This window comes from Sugiyamaella lignohabitans, chromosome C, assembly GCF_001640025.1.
Source record: "Sugiyamaella lignohabitans strain CBS 10342 chromosome C, complete sequence".
In the NCBI taxonomy this organism is placed as follows: domain Eukaryota; kingdom Fungi; phylum Ascomycota; class Dipodascomycetes; order Dipodascales; family Trichomonascaceae; genus Sugiyamaella; species Sugiyamaella lignohabitans.
In genome coordinates, this window is record NC_031671.1 from 2533418 (window position 1) to 2558702 (window position 25285).

General features: G+C 44.0%; 14 protein-coding genes across 14 annotated transcripts; 7 read left to right on the forward strand and 7 right to left on the reverse strand.

The window, feature by feature from the left end:
• Nucleotides 1-1840: 1840 nt before the first annotated feature.
• On the forward strand, nt 1841-2320 carry RPL24B (ribosomal 60S subunit protein L24B; the record flags this gene model as incomplete). Its single annotated transcript, XM_018881593.1, has 1 exon — nt 1841-2320. The coding sequence occupies one exon, from the start codon at nt 1841-1843 to the stop codon at nt 2318-2320; it is 480 nt and encodes a 159-aa protein (XP_018734171.1).
• A 652-nt stretch (nt 2321-2972) lies between these two features.
• On the forward strand, nt 2973-3557 carry AWJ20_4516 (uncharacterized protein; the record flags this gene model as incomplete). The annotated part of the gene is made up of 1 exon (XM_018881594.1): nt 2973-3557. One exon carries the CDS (start codon nt 2973-2975, stop codon nt 3555-3557), a length of 585 nt encoding a protein of 194 aa, XP_018734172.1.
• Nucleotides 3558-3623: 66 nt separating this feature from the next.
• On the reverse strand, nt 3624-4976 carry AWJ20_4517 (uncharacterized protein; the record flags this gene model as incomplete). Its single annotated transcript, XM_018881595.1, has 1 exon — nt 3624-4976. The coding sequence occupies one exon, from the start codon at nt 4974-4976 to the stop codon at nt 3624-3626; it is 1353 nt and encodes a 450-aa protein (XP_018734173.1).
• A 1854-nt stretch (nt 4977-6830) lies between these two features.
• Nucleotides 6831-9683, forward strand: STU2 (Stu2p; the record flags this gene model as incomplete). Its single annotated transcript, XM_018881596.1, has 1 exon — nt 6831-9683. One exon carries the CDS (start codon nt 6831-6833, stop codon nt 9681-9683), a length of 2853 nt encoding a protein of 950 aa, XP_018734174.1.
• Nucleotides 9684-9906: 223 nt separating this feature from the next.
• Nucleotides 9907-10680, reverse strand: CIR1 (Cir1p; the record flags this gene model as incomplete). Its single annotated transcript, XM_018881597.1, has 1 exon — nt 9907-10680. One exon carries the CDS (start codon nt 10678-10680, stop codon nt 9907-9909), a length of 774 nt encoding a protein of 257 aa, XP_018734175.1.
• Nucleotides 10681-12129: 1449 nt separating this feature from the next.
• On the forward strand, nt 12130-12987 carry TDA10 (Tda10p; the record flags this gene model as incomplete). Its single annotated transcript, XM_018881599.1, has 1 exon — nt 12130-12987. The coding sequence occupies one exon, from the start codon at nt 12130-12132 to the stop codon at nt 12985-12987; it is 858 nt and encodes a 285-aa protein (XP_018734176.1).
• A 753-nt stretch (nt 12988-13740) lies between these two features.
• Nucleotides 13741-14388, forward strand: AWJ20_4521 (uncharacterized protein; the record flags this gene model as incomplete). Its single annotated transcript, XM_018881600.1, has 1 exon — nt 13741-14388. One exon carries the CDS (start codon nt 13741-13743, stop codon nt 14386-14388), a length of 648 nt encoding a protein of 215 aa, XP_018734177.1.
• Nucleotides 14389-15075: 687 nt separating this feature from the next.
• Nucleotides 15076-16695, forward strand: AVT2 (Avt2p; the record flags this gene model as incomplete). Its single annotated transcript, XM_018881601.1, has 1 exon — nt 15076-16695. One exon carries the CDS (start codon nt 15076-15078, stop codon nt 16693-16695), a length of 1620 nt encoding a protein of 539 aa, XP_018734178.1.
• Nucleotides 15546-15836, reverse strand: AWJ20_4523 (formin (bud-site selection/polarity protein), putative; the record flags this gene model as incomplete). The annotated part of the gene is made up of 1 exon (XM_018881602.1): nt 15546-15836. One exon carries the CDS (start codon nt 15834-15836, stop codon nt 15546-15548), a length of 291 nt encoding a protein of 96 aa, XP_018734179.1.
• Nucleotides 16696-17786: 1091 nt separating the features above from the next.
• Nucleotides 17787-19733, reverse strand: TOF1 (Tof1p; the record flags this gene model as incomplete). The annotated part of the gene is made up of 1 exon (XM_018881603.1): nt 17787-19733. One exon carries the CDS (start codon nt 19731-19733, stop codon nt 17787-17789), a length of 1947 nt encoding a protein of 648 aa, XP_018734180.1.
• A 314-nt stretch (nt 19734-20047) lies between these two features.
• TOF1 (Tof1p) lies at nt 20048-21187 on the reverse strand (the record flags this gene model as incomplete). The annotated part of the gene is made up of 1 exon (XM_018881604.1): nt 20048-21187. The coding sequence occupies one exon, from the start codon at nt 21185-21187 to the stop codon at nt 20048-20050; it is 1140 nt and encodes a 379-aa protein (XP_018734181.1).
• A 357-nt stretch (nt 21188-21544) lies between these two features.
• MDE1 (methylthioribulose 1-phosphate dehydratase MDE1) lies at nt 21545-22066 on the reverse strand (the record flags this gene model as incomplete). The annotated part of the gene is made up of 1 exon (XM_018881605.1): nt 21545-22066. One exon carries the CDS (start codon nt 22064-22066, stop codon nt 21545-21547), a length of 522 nt encoding a protein of 173 aa, XP_018734182.1.
• Nucleotides 22067-22108: 42 nt separating this feature from the next.
• Nucleotides 22109-22315, reverse strand: MDE1 (methylthioribulose 1-phosphate dehydratase MDE1; the record flags this gene model as incomplete). The annotated part of the gene is made up of 1 exon (XM_018881606.1): nt 22109-22315. The coding sequence occupies one exon, from the start codon at nt 22313-22315 to the stop codon at nt 22109-22111; it is 207 nt and encodes a 68-aa protein (XP_018734183.1).
• Nucleotides 22316-22881: 566 nt separating this feature from the next.
• On the forward strand, nt 22882-25062 carry BRE1 (E3 ubiquitin-protein ligase BRE1; the record flags this gene model as incomplete). The annotated part of the gene is made up of 1 exon (XM_018881607.1): nt 22882-25062. The coding sequence occupies one exon, from the start codon at nt 22882-22884 to the stop codon at nt 25060-25062; it is 2181 nt and encodes a 726-aa protein (XP_018734184.1).
• Between the last annotated feature and the right edge of the window lie 223 nt (nt 25063-25285).

Here is a 25285-nt window from a genome sequence, read left to right on the forward strand (position 1 = left end):
GATGGCTCAGCGCCAAGCAGGTGTCCTATAGCTAGCTATAATTATACCTATATATAGTTATATCCATACATAGACATGTAATTCAATTGGCAAACTGTCACCCCTGCATTCTGGTAGGAAACACAGCACTGTCAGAGCCATATGTTTTAGACAATAATTCGGCAAGGCCCTGGGCAGATTTATAACCAGGCATCTCGGGGCTCCTCGACAGTCGAGCCTGCAGGCCAGCAGCCAACCTGTTACAACTCCAGTGGGCCATTCTGCATCGCAGCTCCCATCTGGCAGTTGATACGAGACACAACCTGCCTGCCCAAGCATCCCGACTAAAATCAATCTTCAGGATCCTCTATAGTATCCCATCGCCACATCCCAAACTAACTGGGACCCCAGGTTTCGACTCGAGCGAAGCGAGAGGAGCCGTGGGGTCTGGGGCGAAGCCCCAGCCGCCGGAGGCAGTCCCGTACCGAAGAAAATAAAGAAGCAACTGAAGAACTTTTAATAAAATATACTACAATTGAAGGATATTTAAGCAAGAGTGCTCAAGATATCAGAGTCACCAGCGTCAAGAACGGTAAGGACACCGACACGGAAGAGCTTACCACAGGCGGTACCAAGCTCGTTGTTGCCACCTTGGAAGTGGTGGACGGTGGTCTTGGAAAGCATGGCGTAGTACTCGAGCTCAGACTTTCTGAGAGGAGGAGTGTTACCAGCAATGATAACAAGCTTGGCCTTACCTTGTCTGAGAGACTTAAGGGTGGACTTGTATCCAAGGGTGTATTTACCAGACTTGATCACAAGAGCAAGCTTGGAGTTAACGTTTTCTTGATTCTTCTTGACTTTAGGGGCCTGAAGAAATGGGAGTTAGTATACGGTCATGTTAAAAGCAGCAGAAAAGAATTTATTTCATCTTCTGATTCTACAAAAATTCGTATAATCAAGAAATATAAATGAAATCCTCCTTTAGTTAGTACTCACCATCTCTGCGCTTAATTTATAATCTGCACTCCGGTAGGAAGATAATTATTAGGGGAAAGTGAAACGAGGTTTAAAGAAGAGAAAAAGTCAAGAAATAAGATCACGAACTTTTCATACCTATCTCGCTGCCGCTCCTGCATTATCATTGAGTGCGGCTCACACTGAGTTTGTGAACGCTGAAATTTATCACTGGGCAAGGGCTTTTATATCATGAATTTCCTAAACTGGCAATATAATTGAGGTGAATTACAGTCATACTTAGAAAGATATTGCCTGAAACGGAAATATGGCCAGCTGCACTCGTCGCTGCCAATTCACACTCGACGACTCACCAATATCGACAAGCGAAAGCTAGGCAGGTCCATCTTGATACTTGTATTGCGACATCACCAAAATTTCGACAAACTACAGCCAAAATGAAGATTGAAATCGACGCATTCTCTGGCAACAAGATCTATCCCGGAAGAGTATGTTGAATTTATGATATATCCAAAATGATTTGTGGTGTTGTGGTGCTAGTGGGACCGTCAGTTGTGACAGGAATGAATGAGACAGGTGAAATATGAGTTACACGACATTTGAGTGTATATTGTACGACTTGACAATTTGATATCGACTATGGTCAGAAGGATGGTACTATTGAATTGTGTATGAGCCTGGTATGCTCAAATATCACTTCGACTTGAGATATCAAGAGTTTGGACTATTACTCTATCAAATTCGAGATAAATATGAACATGATATCACATTCGACTCTTATTGAAACTTCATTCACTCAAACTTCATTCACTCTCAACACAATCAAATATTGTCACCAGCAACTACTGTATTTCATATACTCTCTTATTTTGTGACTCTCGCTGCTATGCCTCCTACACACACACCCAGATTACACGCACCTTCACCACTATACAATACTAACAATTACCAGGGTAAGCTCTTTGTCCGTGGTGACTCCAAGGTCTTCAGATTCGCTACCTCCAAGAGTGAATCTCTCTTCAAGCAAAGAAAGAACCCCAGAAGAATCTCCTGGACCGTTCTCTACAGAAGACACCACAAGAAGGGTATCTCTGAGGAGGTTTCCAAGAAGAGAACCCGTCGTACCGTCAAGCACCAACGTGCTATTGTCGGTGCTTCCCTCGATGTTATCAAGGAGAAGAGATCCATCAGACCTGAGGTCCGTCAAGCTGCTAGATCTCAAGCTATCAAGAACGCTAAGGACAAGAAGAAGGAGGCTGAGTCTAAGAAGAAGGCCGACAAGAAGAGCGGTAAGCCCCAAGGAAAGGTCGTCTCTAAGCAACAAGCCAAGGGTGCCCCATCCAAGGTCCAAGCCACTTCTCGTTAAAAAGGATTATATAAATTAACATAATATAAACCAACTTGTAATGTAACGGCTCATGTTTTCAGTTCTGTTCTCGTTTTGTGGGGTTTGCCTCCGGCGGCTGGGGCTCTGCCCCAGACCCCGTGGCTCCTCTCGCTGCGCTCGAGTCGGTGCTAGGGGTTGTCAGCTGGGATTCTGGTTGCGCTTGCGAAGTGTGAAGCTGATTTTCACAGGAAGCTCCAGTCGGCAGTTTGATATAATCCATCACGTGATAGCGATTCTGTACATGTGTGAGAGCGTCGTCCAAGATTCGACTTTTCAACAGTCTGAAAATTCTAAAATCCCAGATAATTGTCGGGGAGATAGAGCTATATCAATTTAGCAACTGTGTTCCAATTTGAAGTGACTTATATTACATATTTTGGAGTAGAATCGCGACACTGAAATTCAGACCTTGTCCCAGGTTAGGGTCAGCCGTACAGTGGAAAATCAGCCAATGAATGAAAACGATTGAAAATCATCGTGCACTATCGTGTAGTAGGACAATAGAGAGTGTGTGCTGAGACGGGTTTTGTCAGTTGACAGAGGCAATTCTATTCCACTAATCCACTATTGCTTATCGCTTTTGAGCAAGGTCTCCGAATAGTGATCAATTATACACATAAAACGCGAAAATATGTCCAGCACGACCTCGACTGCCGCCAGTGGTAACATTGTGTTGCCTCAGGCCGACTATGAGATTATCGATCTCGACCCTCACTTTTCCAAGGTGGTTCAATACTTCAGAGGTTCTGATTACTTGAAGATTGCTGCTTTTACTGCCTCGGGCCCTGCTTTCTTGGGTGCTGTTTCATATATTGAGTCTTCTGGCAAGTCTTTCCATGTATCTCCCAGATATCTCCGCTTGGCTACTTTCTTTGGCTTAACTGCTGGTTTCCTTAATGCATACTCACAATCCTCTTTGCGATTCCAGGGAGCCGTTGAAAATTCAAGAGAAGTTTCTAAAGACAGATACGAGGTCAAGAGCCGACTTGCTAAGGGCCTTAACCCATACAAGGTGGAGGAGAGCGATTTACCAGAGTGGATCCGTAAGGTTTCTGCTAGAACCTCAATTCATTCATACAACGCTTTAGCGTTCTTCCCTTGGTTCAACTTGGTTCGTCATGAATTCCATGGTGTGTCTCTCGATAAGTACTATGTTACCAGACCCGGTGAGGAGTCTTGGGGTTTTGATTTAAAAGCTCCTGAAAAGAACGAGTAAAATATTGTAATAATTGCATTTAAAAATAAATAAATAAGTAACAAAATGGCAGGGGTGGTTGATCGCTCAGGCAATGATGACCTTGCCGTTTACAACTGGGCGGATTGGTCTTCGAACACGCCCATCGCCCCGGTCATAGAGTGGATGGTGGTTCATGCGAATGCTTGTAGGCGAGAGATGCTTATGAAGTGACTTAGTAGACAAAAGAGTTTGTGATGGCGTTTCTAAGCTTGGTTTTGTCGTGAGCTTCGCTTTGACATGTTTCTCCCAGGCTAGTTTAGAATTCAGTTTGTGAAGTATTGGTTCCACAATGGGCGATGCAAATGGTGGTCGTCTAGATGAGGTCGTAACTGGGTATGCAGATGTGTCTATGGATATCAGAGTAGATGTTGCTGTGGGTTGTAGTTGGTCTTGCGGGGTGCTGGCTTGTTGTGAAGGTGAGAGAAGCGGTAGTAATGCTGGTCGAGTTGTAAGCCTAGAGACCTGTGTAGACTTAGAGATCAATGTTGATGATGTTTCCCAACTTCCATTAGTTGTTTTATGCTTTAAAAGATGAAGTCGCCTGGGAAGAGAAACCGTCGAGTTGGTTATCTGTTTAGAAAAATATGGAAGAATTCCGCCCTGTTTATACCAGCTTTCAGTCCCATTAGTAAACCTAGAACTGAATTTTTTATTTTGGTGGTTACCGTTTTCTCTGTTCTTTTTCTCTGTAAGCTCAATGTATCCCAGTCCACTATAATTCTCGCTTGGCTTGACATAATCGTACCAGTTATTAGGAGGGAGGTCACCAAATGGTGATTCGGACACTCCTAATCTCAGGCTGATGTCATGTTCCCAGTATAGACCCTTTTTTTCATACGGTGCTAGCTTGTCGTATGTATAAAGCAGAGGTACTCTTTGAATATAATGTCTGGAGTCAGGAAATTCCGACCACCATGTTAATGGGTTATCTGCCATTAGTGGTAGTATAGGAATGGCATTCTCCTCCGTACAAGAAATTCCGTCGTCATCAGTCAAGCCAGGACATTCATATAGTCCACCTATCCAGGAGCCAGGTCGATACTGAACATAAGGTATACCACCAATGGCTGGTAATTTAGCTCCTGGTTCATCTTCAACATCATTATCTAGAATGTCAGCAATGCCTATTCTTTTACGACCAACTTTTCTCGATTTACCAGGTTTACTAGGAGTACTACCTTTACTAGCTTTCTTCTCACCCCTTTGCACAACCTGTAAATCAGCATCCTCCCACATATCTTCTAGATATTCTTTTCGACGAGCCATCAGAAAACACCGAGGACTGTTTTTTTGCGATCTACGGGTATGGATCTCTAGTGCACATATTTTTGTGACCCACGGTATAGTAGACGAATCGACAATTGGATAATAAGCATCATCATTATCAGGACTACCCATCCGACAGTAGGATATTCGAATATGATAAAACCGATGCCCACTCATGGATTGCGACTGTACACGGAATCCTGTAAAATCGTTTATATTCAACTCTTTGCCTTGGCACACTCTTCTTTCTAACGGATACATAAGATAATCTAATTGACCGACGACTGTCAATGCGTTGATGAGAATTAGATATATCCAAACCATATACACCATATTTGGTGGTCGTTCATTGTTAAGTTATCGTGCCCCCTTTCCCAAAAATATTTTGAAGGTACTAATATTACCAATACTTGAAACCACTGGTATACTAGACATGATCAAACTGATCGCTTGTGTTCTGTTCATGGTAAATAGACTGATATCTTAATGGTCATGTATCCTAATTAGCATCTGCAGCTTACTTGCATACAAATGCAATGCAGTCAAGTTTAAAATCTCCGTCAGATAAAGGATATTCCATCATGGTTGCACCATTGGCTACAGATCAATCAAAAAAAATCCAATAGATTAATCATCATCAATCTACACCAACAATTTATATGAGACAGTGTCGTCGTCGACGCAAATATTGAATGCTTCTACAATGAGAATCTACCCCATAGACGTAGATATCACTATGAAGCTTCCCGAAAACTACCATTTCCGGAGAATAGAGCATGGCGACTATGATCGTGGAGTTCTCGAAGTTCTATCACAGCTGACAACAGTTGGCCAAGTATCAAGACCACAATTCGATTCCTTTGTGAATAATGTCAACAGACTATCGGACCAATACTACACACTTGTCATTGTCAACAGCAATGGTCAAGTAGCAGCTGTAGGGACAGTCTTAATAGAGAAGAAACTGTAAGCATTCAGAATCCAAACCCCACTAACTTACAATTATACTGGACCATATCAATACTAACAACCATCCAGGATCCACGAATGTGGCATTGTAGGACATATCGAGGACATAGCAGTAGGTCAAAATGAGCAGGGCAAAGGACTGGGGAAAGAGCTCATCAATGCCCTGGACACCATTGGCAAGGCCTGTGGAGCCTACAAAAACATCCTCAACTGTTCAGACATGACCCGGTCTTTCTATGAAAACTGCAGCTACAAAAGCACAGGCCACATGATGGTGAGTACACTCAACTCTCGTAAGCTAGATCAGTTACTAACGAACTAGACTAAACGGTTCTTATGAGCCATGCATTCGCCAGATTGCTGTCTCGACAGCTCTCTGATCACATAAACCCAGAACCATGTACATTATTTTTGAACGGGCAAATGCCTCCGGCGGCTGGGGCTCTGCCCCAGACCCCGTTGCTCCTCTCGCTACGCTCGAGTCGTTACGTCGGGGTCCCTTCGCTGTTGTCGGGACGGACTCAGATGCCTGTGAAACGGGATTCTCCAGGTCCCAGGAGGTCCCCAGAGCGGCCTGGCCCGCCCACGCAACGACTCGAGCGCAGCGAGAGGAGCCACGGGGTCTGGGGCAGAGCCCCAGCCGCCGGAGGCAGGACCACCACCCACGGATCTGAGCTCCAGGACCCGTTGAGAATAGGCGCGTTGCCGCGCGGATGCCGATGTCGCGTGTTTATTTACATCGCAGCTGGCTGCAGATACCATAACAACAAACCTGAATGCGCTAGATTTATCCCGATAGCGAGTGTTTCAGGATTTATTTTCGATCGGTTTATTTTTTTTTCGGCCTTGGGTCTGTAGAATTTGTGTGCCGACATTTGTAGGACAGTGGGATACAGCATTTTTTTCCCAGATAGGGAGTGTAGACCGGACTGACCTCGTTTTGACATTACTGGCTCTAGGGTTCATAGATTATTGGCTTGATTTATCCTACAGAGACGGGTGTGCGAATATTTAAATATGGCAGATGAAGAGGACTACTCGTCCCTGCCGTTGACAGAGAGAGCTGTCCACAAAGTGTGGAAAGTTCGACTGGCTGCGTATGAAGAGACTAAGAAACAGTTTGCCAGCTCCGGTTCAGAGTCAGATGCCTGTTTCAGACCTTTTCTGGATAACCCGGCGGTTTATAAAAAGATTGTTACAGATTCCAATGTCGTGGCACAGGAGGCTGGTATCAGTTCGCTGGCTTCTTTCCTAGAGTTCGGTGGCTCAAACGCCTGTTTGCGTACTCGAGCTACTACAGTTGCACCTCTGGTGGAGAAGGGTTTATCATCCAGTCGTGCTGGTACCCGTCAATCAGCTACTGATGTGTTATTGTGGTATATCGAGCTGGATACCCCAGATCCTGTTATTGAGGAACTGACTCCGTTTTTAACTCATCGAATGCCGAAATTGGTAGCAGCGGTGGTGGCAGCATTGACTGCTATTTTCAAGAACTTCGGCGCCAAGACTGTGTCTCCAAAGCCTTTAATGAAAGATATTCCTAAACTATTCGCACATGCTGACAAGAATGTGAGAGCAGAAGCTACTAATTTAGTCGTTGAGCTGTATAAATGGCTTGGCAAAGGTGTATCTGCACTTATACTTCCTGAGCTTAAACCAGTCCAGCAAAAGGAGCTAGAAGAACTGTTCAGTAAATTCGATGCCAGTGGTGAGACTGTACAGCAAATTCGATTTATCAAGTCACAGAAAGAAGCGATGGAAAGACAACAAGCTAATGGCATCTCGAATTCTGCTGGCAATGGAGCTACTGATGGGTTAGATAGTATGGAAGACGATAGTGTAGATCCACTTGATCTTGTAGATGCAGTCAGTATCCTGCCGAAAGTATCACCCAACTTGGCTGAACAAATGGGGTCGACAAAGTGGAAGGACCGTAAAGAGGCGCTTGAAGAACTACTTCCTGTACTTCAGAGCTCTCCGAAGATTGAAAATGATGATTTCACTGACATGGTGCGATTACTAGCAAAATGTATTCAGAAAGATGCCAATATCCAGGTTGTTGCACTGGCTGCAAACTGTGTTGAGACACTAGCTAAGGGTCTTCGACAAAATTTCGCCCGATATGAGTCGACAGTTTTAGGCCCTCTTTTGGAGAGAACCAAAGAGAAGAAAGTTTCCGTGGCCGAGGCTCTTGGTGCAGCTCTTGATGCTGTTTATAAATCCACATCACTTTCATCTGTCCTTGATACGACCCTTGAACATCTCAAGCATAAAACACCACAAATCAAGATCGAATCTGCCAAATTTTTAGTGCGGTGTCTGAAAACCACGCCAGTTTCTCCTAATACATCAGAAGTTAAGTCTATGGTTGAATCAAGCATTAAATTATTGAGTGATACACAGGAACCTGTGCGAACAGGAGGTGCTGAGGTTCTTGGTGTGCTAATGAAGATCACTGGCGAGCGTGCTATGAATGCATCACTTGATGGAGTCGATGATATCAAGAAAGCCAAAATTAAGGAGTTTTTTGAGTCTGCCGTGGTTATCGCTAAACCAGCCCAAGCTGCTCCAGCACCAGCACCAGCTCCTGCACGAGCAGCACCTGGTCAGGCAGCTAATAGACATCCAGGACACCCAGGACACCCTGGAGCTAACAACCCAGCTAAACCAGCAGCTCGATCTATTCAAGGCATGAGAAGTACTCCAGCAAAACCACCTCCAGCAGCTAGAAGAAGACTGGTGAGTCCTGTCAAGGCACCAGAACTAACTTCCCAACCTGCTGCCTCATCACTATCATCAGCCAATTCAGCTCCTTTTGACGACCAACCATCAATTCCACCTCCATCAAGTGTACCTCGACCAGGCGGTCTGACCAACCGGGTGCTCCAATCTCGACAACCAGCATCTAGACCACTTGCCAGTTCAGCATCAAATGCATCGGCCATTCCAGACGCTAGATTAGTCGAACTAGACCAGTTACGAAGTGAACGAGCTGAGTGGATTCGAGAACGTGAGCAGATGAAATGGAAAGCACAAGAAGATCAAGCCGAGAAAAACAGGTTAATGCAAGAATTATCGGAAGCTCAACGAAAAGTTGCTGAACATATCGAGAAACAAACCAATGAAACATTAAAGACCAAAAGTCTAGAAACACAACTGACGCGATTACATTCTGATCTCGAGACATACCGTGTTCGCAACAATAAATTAGAAGCTGAATTAGAGCGAGTCAAGTCGCTGCTAATGCGCCAGCAACAGCATATGGCCCAACCGAGTCCACAATATGCCAATACCGACCAAACAGCAGCACCTACTCCCGGATCTAGCAGCATGCTGCGAAGTTTAAGCACTGGCAAATCCGCAGGAGCATCGACACACCGTCGTGGAACCTCGTCTTCACCTAAATCACCAGCTATGACATTGCAATTTGGCCTCGATACAAGATCCTCATCGACATCGTCTACAAACTCCACATCGTCGATTCGTACCCACAACGCAGCCAATAGCGCGCTGAGGCGGTCTGTGGACTTTAGCAACCTCGGTCTTTCATCAATGCCAGATGACGAGTACTACAAAACATTGTCGTCATCGTTCCAGCGACAATTGAATACCGGTCCCGACAAAGAAAACAGTCTTTCCATGTCCGGCTACCGACCACTTCACCGACCACCACCAGCAGCTACTGCCATGTCTGAAGACAGCGAAATGACCGAAGCACCACCATCGCCGTCACGAATCCCGGTCTCTTCAGCATCCGCTGCAGCCACCTCGACCACCACGGGCCCCGAAAACTGGCGCCGAGCCGCCGAGGTCACCTCGGAACTGCGAGCTAGAATCGAGGCCATGCGACGCGCTCGTGCTGTCGTATAGTCGTGATCCTGTCTACTCTAACGTTGTTTATGTCCTATTTCTACCCCTGCTGCCTCCGGCGGCTGGGGCTCCGCCCCAGACCCCGCTGCTCCTCTCGCTGCGCTCGAGTCGTTCCGTCGACGGTCCTGGCAACTCCTGCGAAGCAGGAGCAACGGGGTCTGGGGCGAAGCCCCAGCCGCCGGAGGCAGGTCCTCATAGCAAGAAACCATGTCACAAAAATATATTAGACAGCACCTGCTGATTTTAGACGCTCAATGAGCTCGTCGGTTGAGCCGACTATGATACCGGCTTGGCGGACAGGTGGCTCGGTGACCTTGAGGATCTCGAGACGGCTCGACACGTCGACTCCGAGGTCGTCGGGCTTGACTACCTTGAGAGGCTTCTTTTTGGCCTTCATGATGTTGGGCAGAGATGCGTAACGGGGCTCGTTGAGACGAAGGTCGGTCGTAATAACAAGAGGAAGCTTGGCTTTGACTGTTTCGGAACCGCCGTCAACTTCACGGGTGACAGTGACTGATCCAGACGACTCTTCAACCTCCACTTTAGAAGCATTGGTAGCTTGGGGCCAGTTGAGTAATCCAGCAAGCAATTGGCCGGTTTGATTAGAATCGTTGTCAATAGCTTGTTTACCGAGAATAACAAGATTCGAGTCTTGGGCCTCAACGACCTTGGCTAGTAATTTGGCAACTGACAGAGGTTCTAAGTCCTTGTCACCGACATCAATCAGGGTCGACTCATCAGCACCTTTGGCAAGAGCAGTTCTAAGAGTCTCTTGAGACTTGATTGATCCAGCAGAAACTGCATGGATCTTTTCTACTAAACTTTTCGATCCTTCACGAATACGAATGGCCTCTTCAAGAGCAATGTCGCAGAATGGGTTTATGCTGAACTTGACACCTTGAGTCTCGACGCCAGTCTGCGCTTTATTTACACGGGGTCTAATAGCAGAGTCAATGACTCTCTTAACAGGAACCAGGATTCTCAATTTTGACGACATGTTTCTCTGGAGAATTCAATCTGTCCAAGCGGAATGTCAATTGAATGACTCTCTCCACCATATATATGACCACTGGCGGTCCATGCTCGGCGGAACGAGAACCCCAACCCACGCTTCTCCACCGTTCGGGCCCAACTCGGACTGCCTGGCGGCTCGACAGCCGCGGTTATTCAGGGGGTGATCCCGTCTCTGACCTCCAATTTTTCATTCTCTCTCGTTAACACACTTGAAATTTCATGTTTTGGAGATACACACTAATTTTTACGGGGCGGGAGCTGCGGGTTCTAACCCGGGTTTCGGGGACGGACTCTGCCTCCGGCGGCTGGGGCTCCGCCCCAGACCCCGCTGCTCCTCTCGCTTCGCTCGAGTCGTTGTGAGGGGGTCCCAGACTCTCCTGCGAAGCAGGAGCCACGGGGTCTGGGGCGGAGCCCCAGCCGCCGGAGGCAGACCTGGGGTTCCGAGCGCGAAAAATGTGATCGGCAAAAGATTAACCCTAAGTTCCTCGGAAGCGGATATGGACGGCGGTTTAAAGTAAACATGGACCTGACACCTTTAGTTTTCACAGGTTTTATGAGCTCGTATGCGAATTGGACTACATTCGTGGAGTTGTATTACGTACCGCAGCCATTGCAGTTTGTGGTGTGTGATGCGATTGAGAAGCCAGCGTTGTGATCTCTGGCTGCCAGAAAGTCCCTTGAGTGATCCAAGTAGTTTCTTGAGCACCATTAAGTATGGAAATATGTCCTTTAAAATGTAATGCTCGTTTTCGAAGGATGAATTATGGAAAAGTTACCATTGAGAGTATGCGGTTCTCAAAATCGAATCCAAAACTGTCACCTCACAATTTACGGCTGTTCTGTAGTCAGAGGGATGGTGTATTCTGAGTAGCACTTCCAGATTCTACTCCAGTACTAATTCAATCACTGATTATCTGCTGGAGTGATTATCAGATGCTTGAGCCAGATGTCACTTTTCACGAATTAAGCGTTGCGTGGCTCAAGCCACAAGTTCACTCTGCCGACACTTTCTAGAGTGGTCACTCTATCGCATATCTAGAAATTATCTGGTCGACGGAAGGTATTAGTAGCTTTGCAATTGAGCCCAAATTCAGTTCTTTTATGTATTCATTCTTCTTTTTTGTGTAAACCAGCCCTGGTCTCTCAGTAGACGGTAGAGGTTACCCCCACAGGCCCGCCGATAACCCCACTTAGCGGAAACTCGGTAAACTCGGTAAACAGCTATATCGGTGAGGATCTCATGCGGGATGCAAGAGTGGGTGAATATGTCAGCGAAACAATAATTAACAGACTAGTACTGAATATTTTAATGAAATTTAGAGTCCAATTGGTAATTTTCAAGCTGAATGTGTATGGCAAATTGTGTCAATTTTAAAAGAAATTAATCAGACAAAGGAAGATAATCACAGAGCAAAAAAACAATTTCATAGCCATGGCAATAAGACCCGCGAGCACCGACCCTATTGCTAAATATATTCTGGGGCTATATCATAAAGCATTTATTGAGCAGGAAAATGCTCAAGTTAGGAAACTTCCTCTGGTAATTGGTATTAGTGGACCACAAGGATCAGGCAAGTCAACTGTGGTAGCTGCTGTAGCCAAGGTTCTAAGGAGTAAAAACCTAAATGTAGTGGACTTTTCATTAGATGATGTTTATTTGACTCATCAAGACCAGGTCGCCTTATCCAATGCTAATCCTGACAACAAACTAGTCAGTCATCGTGGACTGCCGGGAACTCACGATGTCAAACTGTGTTTAAATGTATTTGATGACTTGTTACAACAGAAACCAACCAATACTCCTAGATACGACAAATCGGCATTCCAGGGCCAAGGAGATCGATCTACTAATACATTTCCCGTCAAACCATACTACGACATAGTTCTCTTCGAGGGATGGTGTGTTGGATTCCGCCAATTACCAGAATCAGTGGTGGAACAGATCTGGAAGGCTTCAACGGGCCCACTGTCACACCACAGTTTGGACCATGTCAAATTCGTCAACCGAGCATTAGCACAATATGACCAAATCTGGTCGAAATTCCATGCATTAATTCAAATTGAGGCTCTGGATCTCAACTACATCTACGAATGGCGAACCCAGCAAGAGCACGACCTGATCCAGAAAAAGGGCTCGGGAATGACCGACGCTCAAGTCAGGCAGTTTGTCGACGGATACATGCCCGCGTACGAACTATACCTTCGTACCCTTCAACAGACCCGGTCCTTGGCTATCACTCTCAACAGGGACAGAAAAGTCGTAAACCTACAGGAACCGAACAAACTATAATGAATCTCATGACTAGCACTGACGCTGCCTCCGGCGGCTGGGGCGCTGCCCCAGACCCCGTTGTGCTCGCTTCGCGAGCTTGCTGGGACCGTCCGGGAGCGACTGGGGCCCGAAATTCGAGCGAAGCGAGCTACGGGTCCGGGCAGAGCCCGGCCGCCGGAGGCAGGTCCCGGACCCTCAGTGGTCACGTGACTGATGATTAGAGAAGCTGGGGTAATTTCGTGAGAGCTCCGACAGGAGACCGAGACACATACAGACTCGTTGGAGATGGCCAAAACGCAGGAAGTGCCGACAAGACCGATCCAGGTGTGGTTGATTCCATGTTTCGACAGTCAGCTGGGTCGTGAGATTGCAGAGAAGGTTTTGCTTTCGGATGATATTGCCGTTATTCCAGCAGGACCTCAGGCTAACAGGCTGGCTGAGCAGTATCCAGACACTTGTAGCACAGTCGATTTGGATCCGAGGTAAATACTGACAGGGCTGTTTGCCTGTTTTTCGCCAGCTATACTGCTCTGCTGTTGATTTCTGTTATGTCTTGGGTTGCTAACAATTGTGCTTAGAAACAAGGCGCTGTGTTATAGTGCAGCAGCCGCTGCCATTGAGAGATGGGGAAGAATCGATATTCTGGTGAACTATTCCCCTACAAAGGTGTATGTGGGTGCGCTAGAAGAAATGGAGAATTGGCAATTGCAGGATCAGTTGGAAGTGTCGCTGTACAGCTGTGTTAATAATATCCATGCTGTACTGCCTTCAATGCTCCAGCGGAAATCTGGCCATATTATTAATGTTGTCGATGTGAACGGCATTTTAGCAACACCATCATTGGGTCTCATGACTACTGCTGTGAGAGCTTTAGAAGGATATTCGGAATCTCTGGCGCTTTCTGTTTTTGAGCAAAATGTCAAGGTGACTATTGTGGAGTCTGCATTAGAGGTATCAGTAGGAACGAACCCACTGGTTCTGGCGGGTAATGGGAGATCATCCGGTCGAGATGAGTCTGTATCAACTGATAATGGCAATGAAAAACGGAATGGATTGAATAATGATGGTGGACAAGATAAGAGTATGATAGAGAGCGATATCGACAACATCGGGAACAGCAATAGTATCCAAAAAGCATCATCAGCTCCTGACACAAGTATAGAACGTGAAGCGGCCAAGTTTTATTCTCGATCGACTCTGTGTGGAGAAACCAAATCGGTTTTTTCTCGTATCAGTATATTTCCAAAAGAACCTTTCAATGATACTATTCACGCAGTCATGGAAGTAGCTGGCGTGAAGAATCCTCCTGGAAGAATAGCTGCCGGTCTTGCTCCAAGCTCACAAATCCGAGAGTATCTAAGTGCAATGAGTGATGACCTGGATGATTTTGATCCCGATGCAAAAAATGCTCCTGAATAGCATACATTACCCATGGCTCAGGGGTTTATATATATCGCTTATCTTATCTTATCTTTTGGAAATCTCAACCCCTACCCTCGACATGATAATGTGGAAGATGAAGATAAGCTTGTACATTAACCTTTTATTTATTAGACTTTTGATGTTGTAACACAGACTGAAGTCGCCATTTTTTGTTGATTGTGCTGTATTTTGTAATCTTAGGTCTAGTGAGGAACAATAGATCAGTATATGCAAACAGATCAAATGTCAGATATGACAGCCATTCCACATTACAAATAAACGTCGAATCTTTCGTAAGCTTCTTGATAATTTCAAAAATCCAACTTAGCAATTGATTTCCAAAGAAAGTAACAAGATCTTAAAAGGTAAGCAATTGCAAAAAAAATCAGCAACCGAAACAATCCCGGACAAAATGGCTAATCGAGAGATAGCTGTTATCAGCTGCAGCTGCTACCTGCGGCTTGCACCCTAAATCTTGAATTTCAATACAGTCCCACACCACTATATCTAAGTATGGACACGCGTTGTGACTTCGTGCATCTATGAACCTAAGAACATAGTTTAATTAATTAATCGCTAGGTCCGACGAACCGTTATTAAAATAACACAATCCAGAGAAGACCAGCTAGAAATTGTTTATCGAATGTCAGCGAGACTCTTTTTGGTCAGTATAGGTCAAAGAAAATGTACAAACCAGTAGATACGAGTGGATTAGATGGGTCCAATGAAGGGGGCCGGTCTTTATTAGGTCAGATTAGGTCTGCAGTCGGTATTGGGAGCAGCACGGAAAGTAATATATCTAATGGGAATGGACTTCGGAATCCATTTGCTGAGGGAGAAGAGAATCCTTTTATCCTTGACGAGGAAGAAGAAGGCGAAAATGAACCCACTGGACGGCAAAGTAATGACCAAGACGTACCAAAACATTCCAGACATGGATCCAGCTTATCAAATACACATAGTCAATCGTTTGACATAAACGATGAAGACGCTCTATTAGACGATTATGAGAACGAAGGAAATGACAATACAGGCTCTTTGGGTCATAACGAGTTTCTGCTATCACTTGCAAATCAGACTGATAAAAGTAATCTCAAAATGGCATTTATGAATATGGCCAATAGTATCATTGGTGCTGGTATCATTGGTCAACCTTACGCAGTTAGACAAGCCGGTCTGCTAGCAGGAATATTTCTTTTATTGTCACTGACAGTTGTTATCGACTGGACAATTCGACTCATGGTTACAAATGCCAAAATGAGTGGTACCGATACATTCCAAGCAACAGTAAAACACTGTTTCGGCAAACCGGGTCTAATAGCTATATCATTAGCACAATGTCTATTTGCATTTGGTGGATCCATGGCATTTTGCGTCATTATTGGAGATACCATCCCACATGTTATCAGTGCTCTGTTCCCATCTCTCAAAACAATACCAGTCATTAGCACACTAACGAGTAGAAATGGAATAATAATTCTATTCACAATGTGCATTTCTACGCCATTAGCATTAAACCGCAATATAAGTCATCTGGCAAAGGCCTCTGGATTGGCTTTAATTAGCATGTTGATTATCGTACTCACAGTACTTATAAGAGGCCCTCAAATTGGCGGTGGTCCGGACGCTCATTTCACACCGGCTACATTGACTATCAACTGGGGAATTTTCCAGGCTGTCAGTGTCATTTCATTTGCATTCGTATGTCATCACAACTCGCTGATTATCTATGATTCTTTGAAAACTCCCACTATGGATAGATTTGCTAGAGTTACTCATTGGAGTACTGGTGTGTCGATGGTGGCCTGTATGGCCATGGGATTAGCAGGATTCCTGGTTTTTAAAGATAATACTAAGGGTAATGTGTTAAACAACTTCCCTCCCAACGATACTATGGCTAATGTGGCCCGGTTCTGTTTTGGGTTAAACATGCTTACAACTCTGCCGTTGGAGATTTTTGTGTGCAGAGAAGTTATTTGGATCTATTTCTTTCCCGATGGACCAATTGCAACTACCAAACAGCATGCCATTCTCACACTGACACTGATTGTTTCAGCCATGACTGTATCCCTTTTTACATGTAATCTGGGTGCCATTTTGGAGTTAGTAGGAGCGTCGTCAGCTTGTACTATGGCATATATTCTACCTCCAATGTGCTATTTAAAGTTGTCCCGTAAGAGGCTCATACACAAGTTGTCCTCATACGCATGCATTGGGTTCGGTGTGGTGGTCATGATTTTATCAAGTGCACAAACAATAGCAAAACTTTTTAATGATTCGGAAGAAAACCACTGTACAGTATAAAGTATATCTGGCATATTATTCCATATATGTATATAGAATGCATTTTCAACAGACCGTTCCTGCTTAGAATTATAGTCTGAATGGGATTTCTAAGCATGTCCCAATTTCATGAATATGCTAATAGCATGTTATTCTTAAGAAGACCATTGCCTCTAATCGACGGGAATCATCTTGGGTATCTAGAATTTACAAACTGATTTTTAATTGGGTCAGAAGGGTATAAGAATTTTGGATTTACCAGTTGCCAAACTATGGTGACGATCATTGTGATCGTTGGTGATAATTTTTATAGAAATATCCACGGCTTTTCAAAATATCTCTATTAGATTTGACAAACCGGGTTACCAATGATGTGTTCGAGACGAAACGCGAATAACGGCCAATTTCTTCAATCCGTTAGTTGAGAAGCATGGATTTGGAATTGAGTAAACAATTAGCTGAGATGCATATAAATCCCTATAAGAAGCAACTTTTGAGTTCACCACTTTTATGTTGATACTGTAGTTTAGACTTCTTAAATCCATATTGTACTCTATTTATTTATTATTTATTAATTATCATTCTCTTGTAGAATAATAATGTCCGGGCTGACCACATTTGTTGAAAGTAAGTACTCATTGTTGTGCAATCATTAATATAGTACGCTAACGTGATGTTTTAGAACGGATAATTGTGATAACGACTGATGGTCGATGTTTCGTAGGAACTTTAAAGGGATATGATCAGACTACGAATATGGTCCTTGCGAATACCAAAGAGCGAATAATTCTGCCGGACGAACCCACTGAAGAGATAGATTTGGGCCTTTATATGCTACGAGGAGAGAGCGTAGCTATTTGTGGACTGATCGAGGAAGATATTGAGAGCCAAATAGACTGGACAAAGGTAAGTAATGACGAAACATCTCAGTAGCAACTACTTGAGTCATGTGCTAACAATTATAGGTTCGAGGAAAGAAAATACATACTACGAAGCATGCAACGTGACATAGCATTACACAACACCACTGAAAAAATAATGATTAACCATGTATATTTATATTTAATGCAAGATATATAAATTAATGAGAATAGATAACTAACATATCAGAATTATTCCTCTTCGTCATCAATGACTATTTTCCGTCGCTTCTTGACGCTCAGATCCTCATCGTTTTCTTCTTCTGCGAAAGATACAGGGTCAGTTTGCGATTCAGATGAATTTTCTGGTTCACTTTCAGACATGCTATTAGTGTCGGAACTAGGGTCTTCTGATTGCGATTGGACTTGTTGAAATGAAGGTTGTGGAGTTTGTGTCCGGATCGAGGATCTTTGAGATTGACTGAAACGCTGCAATGCATCCCCTTCTTCAGCTTGTCCACTATTAGCCTTGCTAATCAATTCACGAAGTTTCTGTTCAGACTGGAAAAATTCACGCTCACGCTCTTCATCACTTTCATCGTCTGAATCATGAACGAATGCACTACTCTTAATTTTCCGTTGCTTCTCATGTTCCTTTTCCAGCTGGCTGTTATGATCTTTCTTTGCCTTTCTTCCACCATTGTCCAGTCTACGTTTCTTTTTCTTTTCTTTGCCATCTTTCTGGAACAGTTTCTTTCTTGCTCTATCCTTTTCAGCTGTAATAGCCTTTGCAAGTCGTTCGTCTTCTGGTAGAGCATTAAACCGGGGATCAGCAAATCTTGCCGCCAAATCCTCGTCATCAGCATCCTCGTCATCTCCGGCAATGAAACCATTCATCTCTTGTTCAGCATTATCATTCTCCTCAGGACCGCTGTAATCGCTGTGATCCTCAACACTTTCATTTGGTTTTTTACGACGAAGATAGTCAGCTGCAACCATATCGTCATCTAATGTAACTGGTGTGAAGAGATATCTCTTCAACCACTTTTCTGAACGTTCCAGATCTTCCAAGCTTAAGCTAGAGGGGACTATGCACTTGCCGCTGTCTTCCAGAGTAAAACCAATAAGCTCCAAAAGCAACCTGAATTTTCCTTCTTTAGTAACCCATTTGGTATGATCTTTATCGATAGCAAGTATTTCATTGATAGCGGCATTGCCATCTTGACTGCGCTTAGTTTTGATTTCACCAATTCGTCCAATCAACCACTCTATTAAATTAGACTTTTCTTCGTCTAGCAAAGCAGCAACTACAATGGCGACCTTACGTTCGGCATCTAGACCAAACGATGATTTGAATACCCAGACAGCTGCCGTCCTCGAAACCTTCGAATCCTTAGGTTTATCGTAACCGTGATCGAAGTAATACCAGGTATCAGGCATTTTAGAAAATAGTAATTCCACATATAGAGATGGAGTTCTTTCGACCGCTTCCTCGAACTTGGCCATGTAATACGATAAAAACTTTTCTACCTCTTTGCGAGCTATAGTATCGTGCGACAATCCACTAGTAGAAGAACTTGTCATGTCTTGTAGCAGCTTCATAAAATCTAGACTGAAAAACAGCGCATGGGCCTCTCGCTTGACAAAGGTACGATGGAAATAAGCCACAGCCCACATGATTTCTCGGTCTGAAAGCTCTTGGTAATTCTGTAAAAATGTTTTATAAGTGTCTACCGTAGGCTCATTAATAAGCTTTGCCTCGAAACGAGCGAATTCGAATTTTCGTTCGTGGGTGACTCTCTTGGATTCTTCGTCTTCATTTTCATCAACAATATCATCCATGTCGTCTTCTGCAGCAGCCTTCTTCTTTCGCTGTCTGCGCCTGCTTCGAACAAAGTGAGCAGTGTGTTGCTTAGAAAACGATTCAAGCATCTTAAGAACAATGTGCATTAGTTCAATACAATCCTTGATGTATGCGGCATTCTTGTTGCTGGCAGTTCGGGGAATGGAAGCGAGCATGTTGAGAGTTGCCTCTTCATAAAACAATCTTGTTTTCATATTATCAGCAATCTCTCTGTCTTCTTCTGAAGCAGACCTGTCCATATCCTTTATTGTCAATAAAACTTGTTTGTAGCACAGGATACTTGCATAGCAAACATCTTCATTTTGAAACTCGCCCTTTTCAAAGCTCTCTCTCATTAACTTTGAGACTACTATAAATGATCGTTGATTCAGAACTGCTCCAATGACACCGAAATCAGGGGGTTCTGAGCTATTAGCACGTTGTGCTCGCCTAGCTCTCTCAGCATCCAAAAACCAGCCGATAAGATATAGATAATGGATCTTGTGTATCTCTAGTAATCGGTCATTATCCTGTTCGATAAGTTTACGAACGTCGGTAAACAGGTAATTAAAACAGCCATCAATGAAAGTGGTTACAAATTTACGAATGATTATCTTGGCATCGTCATTCAGAGAAACAGATGTGTTCCATTGTCCCTAGTACGTTAGTATCAGATTATGCTCCAACCTGGGTCAATAGTAGCTTTACTCACTCCATATTCGCTGACTCTAGCTGCTCGCTTATGCCATTTCTTGCTAGTGTCGACCTTGTCCAGAGTCGCAGATGTATCCCAGAGACCACCTTGACCAGACACAGAGAGTCTACCTTTTTCCATGATATCCATTGAAATCATCGTACCAAAACGGTTGTGACGACTTGGCGCATGTCTTTGAATATCTCTTCGTATATCTTTTTCTCTTGCTAATAGATCACTAAGATCGCCTCTCTTCTTAACGGGTTGCACACTTCCTGGAGGTGGTGCAATTATATCGCTAACAGGAATATTATGAAGAAGATAGAATACCGATTCTAGTACTCCTGTATCTTGAACTTCAAAATTGTGACCTATACCAGCTCCTAAAGTGATGATGAAATCTAGGACCCTCTGTTTATTGAAGCAATTGATTGTAGTGGTTCGTGAAATATCATCCCCAAAACTTTCCCATTCTGCAAAGGTTTTGGCAGAAGCACTAGTAGTCTCAGCCTCAATTGAAAGAATATTTCGAATAAAAAATACCACTAATTTAATAATACCATTATCACGCGGTGTGCGGTCGATTTTTGACAATTTCAAACTGGGTATAGCCAATCTTATTATCGCGCGGAACACCAATTTCTTTGGATGATTCAAAACAGCCCGTTTGTATCTGGCCCTAGCCAATTCTAAATGTGGCGCATGGCGATAATGATTAGTAGTAGAAGTCAGTTTATTCAGTTCAAGAGGCCAAGTCAAAGGTACTAATAACTCAAGACATGCTAAAGCTATTCTATCCATGTTCTTAGTAGGTGGGTTCGTTTTACTTTGAGACCGTTCTTCCCATAGAGTTAAAATCTCGATTAAATCAAATGGCACCAATTTAGTTTCAGAGAGGGCTCTAGCGATATCCCAACGATCCAATCGTTCATCATAGCCCTTTAGCCATCGTTTCAAATCTCTTAAACAAGCCAATGCGTCATCTCCAAGTTTATAAACTTTGAACGGGTCTGTGAAATCTGGACCACCAAGAGCTGATACAAGATTCGTAATATGGGCTTTAATTTCCGGATCTACCCCACCCAATCCATAGGCATCATCTTCAAAAAAATCCATGTTCGTGGTTATCACGGTTTGATTTGATTAAAAGTTTGGAGAGCGAGTTCAGTTGTAACGCGGTTCGCGATCTGTAGCTGCATTATTTAATTACTGTTGGAGCAGCGCGTTTTATAACGGGAACTGCAGAAAGTCACGTGTGAAATCTAATCAGCCGGAGCATATGATAATGATAAGATAAAATATTCCTGATTAAAAAAAAAAAAATCATGATCTATTCTCACGTAAATTCCAGATTCAGACTAGCATAGCCAAGATATTTATAATTACTACTCCATAGTTCATCTTTCGTCTATAATGTACATGCAACCGTATTCTACATCCAATAGCCTATATCAGCCCAGGAAAACTTACAGTCTATTTGTGAGCGTGTTTCTCAGAGCCAATTGTTCCAGCAGGGTCAATGTTGAATTTTCTCATCTCAATAGCCAGATCAAGGAGATAGTGAATACATTCATTAATAATTTTGGCCTTGGTTACAGTTGGTCCCCAAACGTAAATACCATGTCGACGTACCAATACAGCAGTTGCACCAGGATATTCAACTAGAGCTTTAGACAAATCAGGAGTCAAATCTTCTTCCTCGGCTGTATTTTCTATAATAGGAATGACCAAAGTGTCAAAAAAGCTTAGATTGCCGGCTTCGACAACCTTTGGAATACCCTTGATCTGCTCGATATTAGCAATGCGGAATTCTTTGTCATATAAAAGAGTTGCCATTACCGCCGACTGTGAATGTGTATGAATACAGGCACCAGCATTTCGCATTGTATAGGCTGCTAAGAACAGTGGAGTGCATGCTGATGGTTTATATGATTGCGGTTTGCGGACATATTCTTTTGTTTTCAAATCCATTACAAACATATCTTCAGGTTTCATTTTCTAAACAAATTTGTTAGAACCAGGAGTTAAATTACTGAGTCAATTGTTGAATTTGAAAAAACATACTTCTTTCTCAACACCAGATGGAGCCAGGTAAACCAAGTCACCCTGACGAATGCTCATACCACCGCCTGTGCCTGGAACCCAGTCAAACTCATAAAATAATCGACAAAGACTCGAAATCTGAGCTGCTGGATGGCCCTCATCAGAACTGATATACTTTTCTGTCGCTTCGTCTACACTCATAATTAAATATTTGGCACTTTGGATGTTCAAAGCTCGTATGAATCTAATCGCACTTATCTCCAGAATGATATCTGCACGTGCCGCACGGCTACTCTTTGATTACTGTGAAGCTTTTAAAAGAACAGCTAATTACTTTCTTTCAAGTAGCATGAGCTCAAAATGTGACGATAATACTAGCCTTTGTTGTTAAAAATAAAACATTGGTGGATATTCAATTGTTGTTATATGATTGTATCTATTTCTCAACCACCCACATAGACTTCTGTTCAATGCGGCTTACGAGGCTCAGGGTTAGGCTCTCACAATAGATGAAAATTTCACTACGGCAACGGCCTGACATAAGAGAGGGTTGGGATTTATTTTATTGCAGAACAGACCAACTTTAGTTTAGTACTCTACTTATCACACGACACTTCACATATTGAAGGTTGAGACCCAGGTCTGATTAATATAGAACGAGCAAGTGATTCGTGTGTTAACACGCGTAGGAGGGTGAACCACGAAAAAGAAAATTTGTGACGACTTGAAAAAACCGACAAAAGACTTGTGTAGTAAGATCTGGGATTATGGAAGAAGATAAAAAGCGAACATTAGATCAGTCAGCTGCCTTGACAAACGGTCATGACGAACCACAAAAAAAACGGCCCCTGTTAAATAATGACGCTAACAGGCGATTATCTACACAAGAACCGTTGGGTCCTTTGACGGTGGAAGATATCGCTCAGTTCCAGAAGGAGGCTATCTTCAGACAAATGAAAGCTTACAAGCGTGAGCGTGATTTACTTGAAGATAAGAGCGTCATTCTGGAGAAACGGTATTCTTCTCTCGAAAAGTCATTCATTTCATTAGACGAATGGTGGGTCCAACTGCTAGATACTCTGTTTCCAAACGGATCCAGTAGTAGCGACGAGGTAGTCTCGTTGCTACAGTTTTCCTTGAATGATGTAGAAGAAGAATCAGACGAGTTCAAAGAGAATTTAGAAGCCAAAAACACGCTTATCAAGGCTCGTATCAGTGCATGGGTAAAATCACACCCCCCTAATTCATCAACTGAAGCCGAGATCAAAGAATCTTTAGCAAAAGTTAGCCAAGCGTTACATTCGGTACGAACACAAAATCAAGCATTAGTTTCGTCGAAATCTGTTTTAACAGCTCAAGTCGAAGACTTAAAAGAAAAGTATTTATCAGCCGAAAAGAAATTAGAGCGATACGAGTCGCCTTCAGTTGCCAGAGTCCAGCAATCAGTCATTAAAAGAGAAGACTCAACTGATGAGGTAGATGAAAAATCTAGCACAGACTCTGGTAAAGACGGAAACGAATCGGGAGCTGCTGCTTCTGTGGAAACTTTGGCCGAACTCGAAAAGCTGAAAACGGCTCTCGACAACTCCGAGGCAACTGTCACCAAACAAAACGATCATATCAAAGAGTTTGAAGCGCAAATCAGTACACTAAACAACCAAATACAGAGTCTAAATGCCAGACTAATCAATTTACCAAAAGAAGATTTGGAAAAATCGGAAATCGTCAGGTCTCTGTGGCTCCGAAACGACGAGCTCAAAAAGACTGTAGACACCCTCAAGGCAACTAATGAAAAATTAGACAGCGAGCGATCCAAGCTACGAGTGGGTCAGGAGGAATTCGAAAGCAAGATTCGAAATGAATATAGAACCAAAAAGGAATCTCTAGAACAACAAATTACAAAACTAGAACAGGACGTTGCTCGTATTCGAAGTGCTCGAGACGACCTCCTATCCGAGGTCAACATCAAAAAAGCCGCAGAATCAGAACGCAAAAAGGCCTTTGAGGAACTAAACTCACTGGTATCGATCCGTGAAGCGCGCATTAAAACACTAGAAGAGGAGATTGCACGTTTAAAAGACCAGTCCGACTCGACTGCTTCATTAACGAAAAGCGCTATTTCCGAGCAAATCAATGGCGCTGCCAATGACTCGGATAAACTCGAACTGGCTATCAATTTAGCTGAAAAGTTACAAAGACAGAACAAAAGTCTTCTTGCCGAACTTCCTGGACTTGAACAAGCATTCGCTCAAGCACACGCCAAAGTGACATCGAAAGCCAATGACGTGGTTGAACAAGAGGCTCTTGTAAATAAGTTAAAGGCTGAGAAAGTGCGTGCTGATGAAAAGTATTTCTCAGCCATGCGAGCCAAGGACCAACTGACCAACGAGAACAACCGGCTTAAATCACAACTCAATAAAAGTGCCGATCTCATCCAACAACTAAAGGAACTGGAAACCACACACACCCAGACCATCACCTCACTCCGAAAGCAAATCGACGAGTTAAACAAAGCCCACGAGTCACATAACCACGATATCCAGGCGTCCAAACGGTCACTCAGCGAACGCCAGTACCGGATCGACTCTGCATCACGACACATTGAACAACTCAAAGAAGAAGTTCGTCACAAAACCGATGCTGTTAAAAAAGAGATCGATTCACGTCACAGCTTAGAAATCGAGATCGAGAAGCTCAAGCGACAAGTCGAGGCCAAACGACTCACCACAGCCGGCGGCGGTTCAGCCGCCGAAGAGCAATTAGAAGCCCTACGGTCCATCGCCATCTGCTCACTGTGCTCCAAAAACTGGAAAGACACGGCCATCAAAGTATGTGGCCACGTCTTCTGCAGCGACTGCGCCAAAGACCGACTCAACGCGCGTCTCCGCAAATGTCCCATGTGCAACAAGCAGTACTCCTTTAACGACCTCCTCCCCGTCCATCTGTAGAATAGCTAGCCCTAAAATACACGACGATCCACGCCCTCTCCTGCGAAGCAGGAGCAACCAGGGTCTGGGGCGGAGCCCCAGCCGCCGGAGGCAGACCCTGACGCACATGCAATGCAACCTTATGCAAGGGCCAACGGTCAGTGTGCGTCGAGGTGGGGGGTGCTGCCTCCGGCGGCTGGGGCTCCGCCCCAGACCCTGGTTGCTCCTGCTTCGCAGGAGGGGT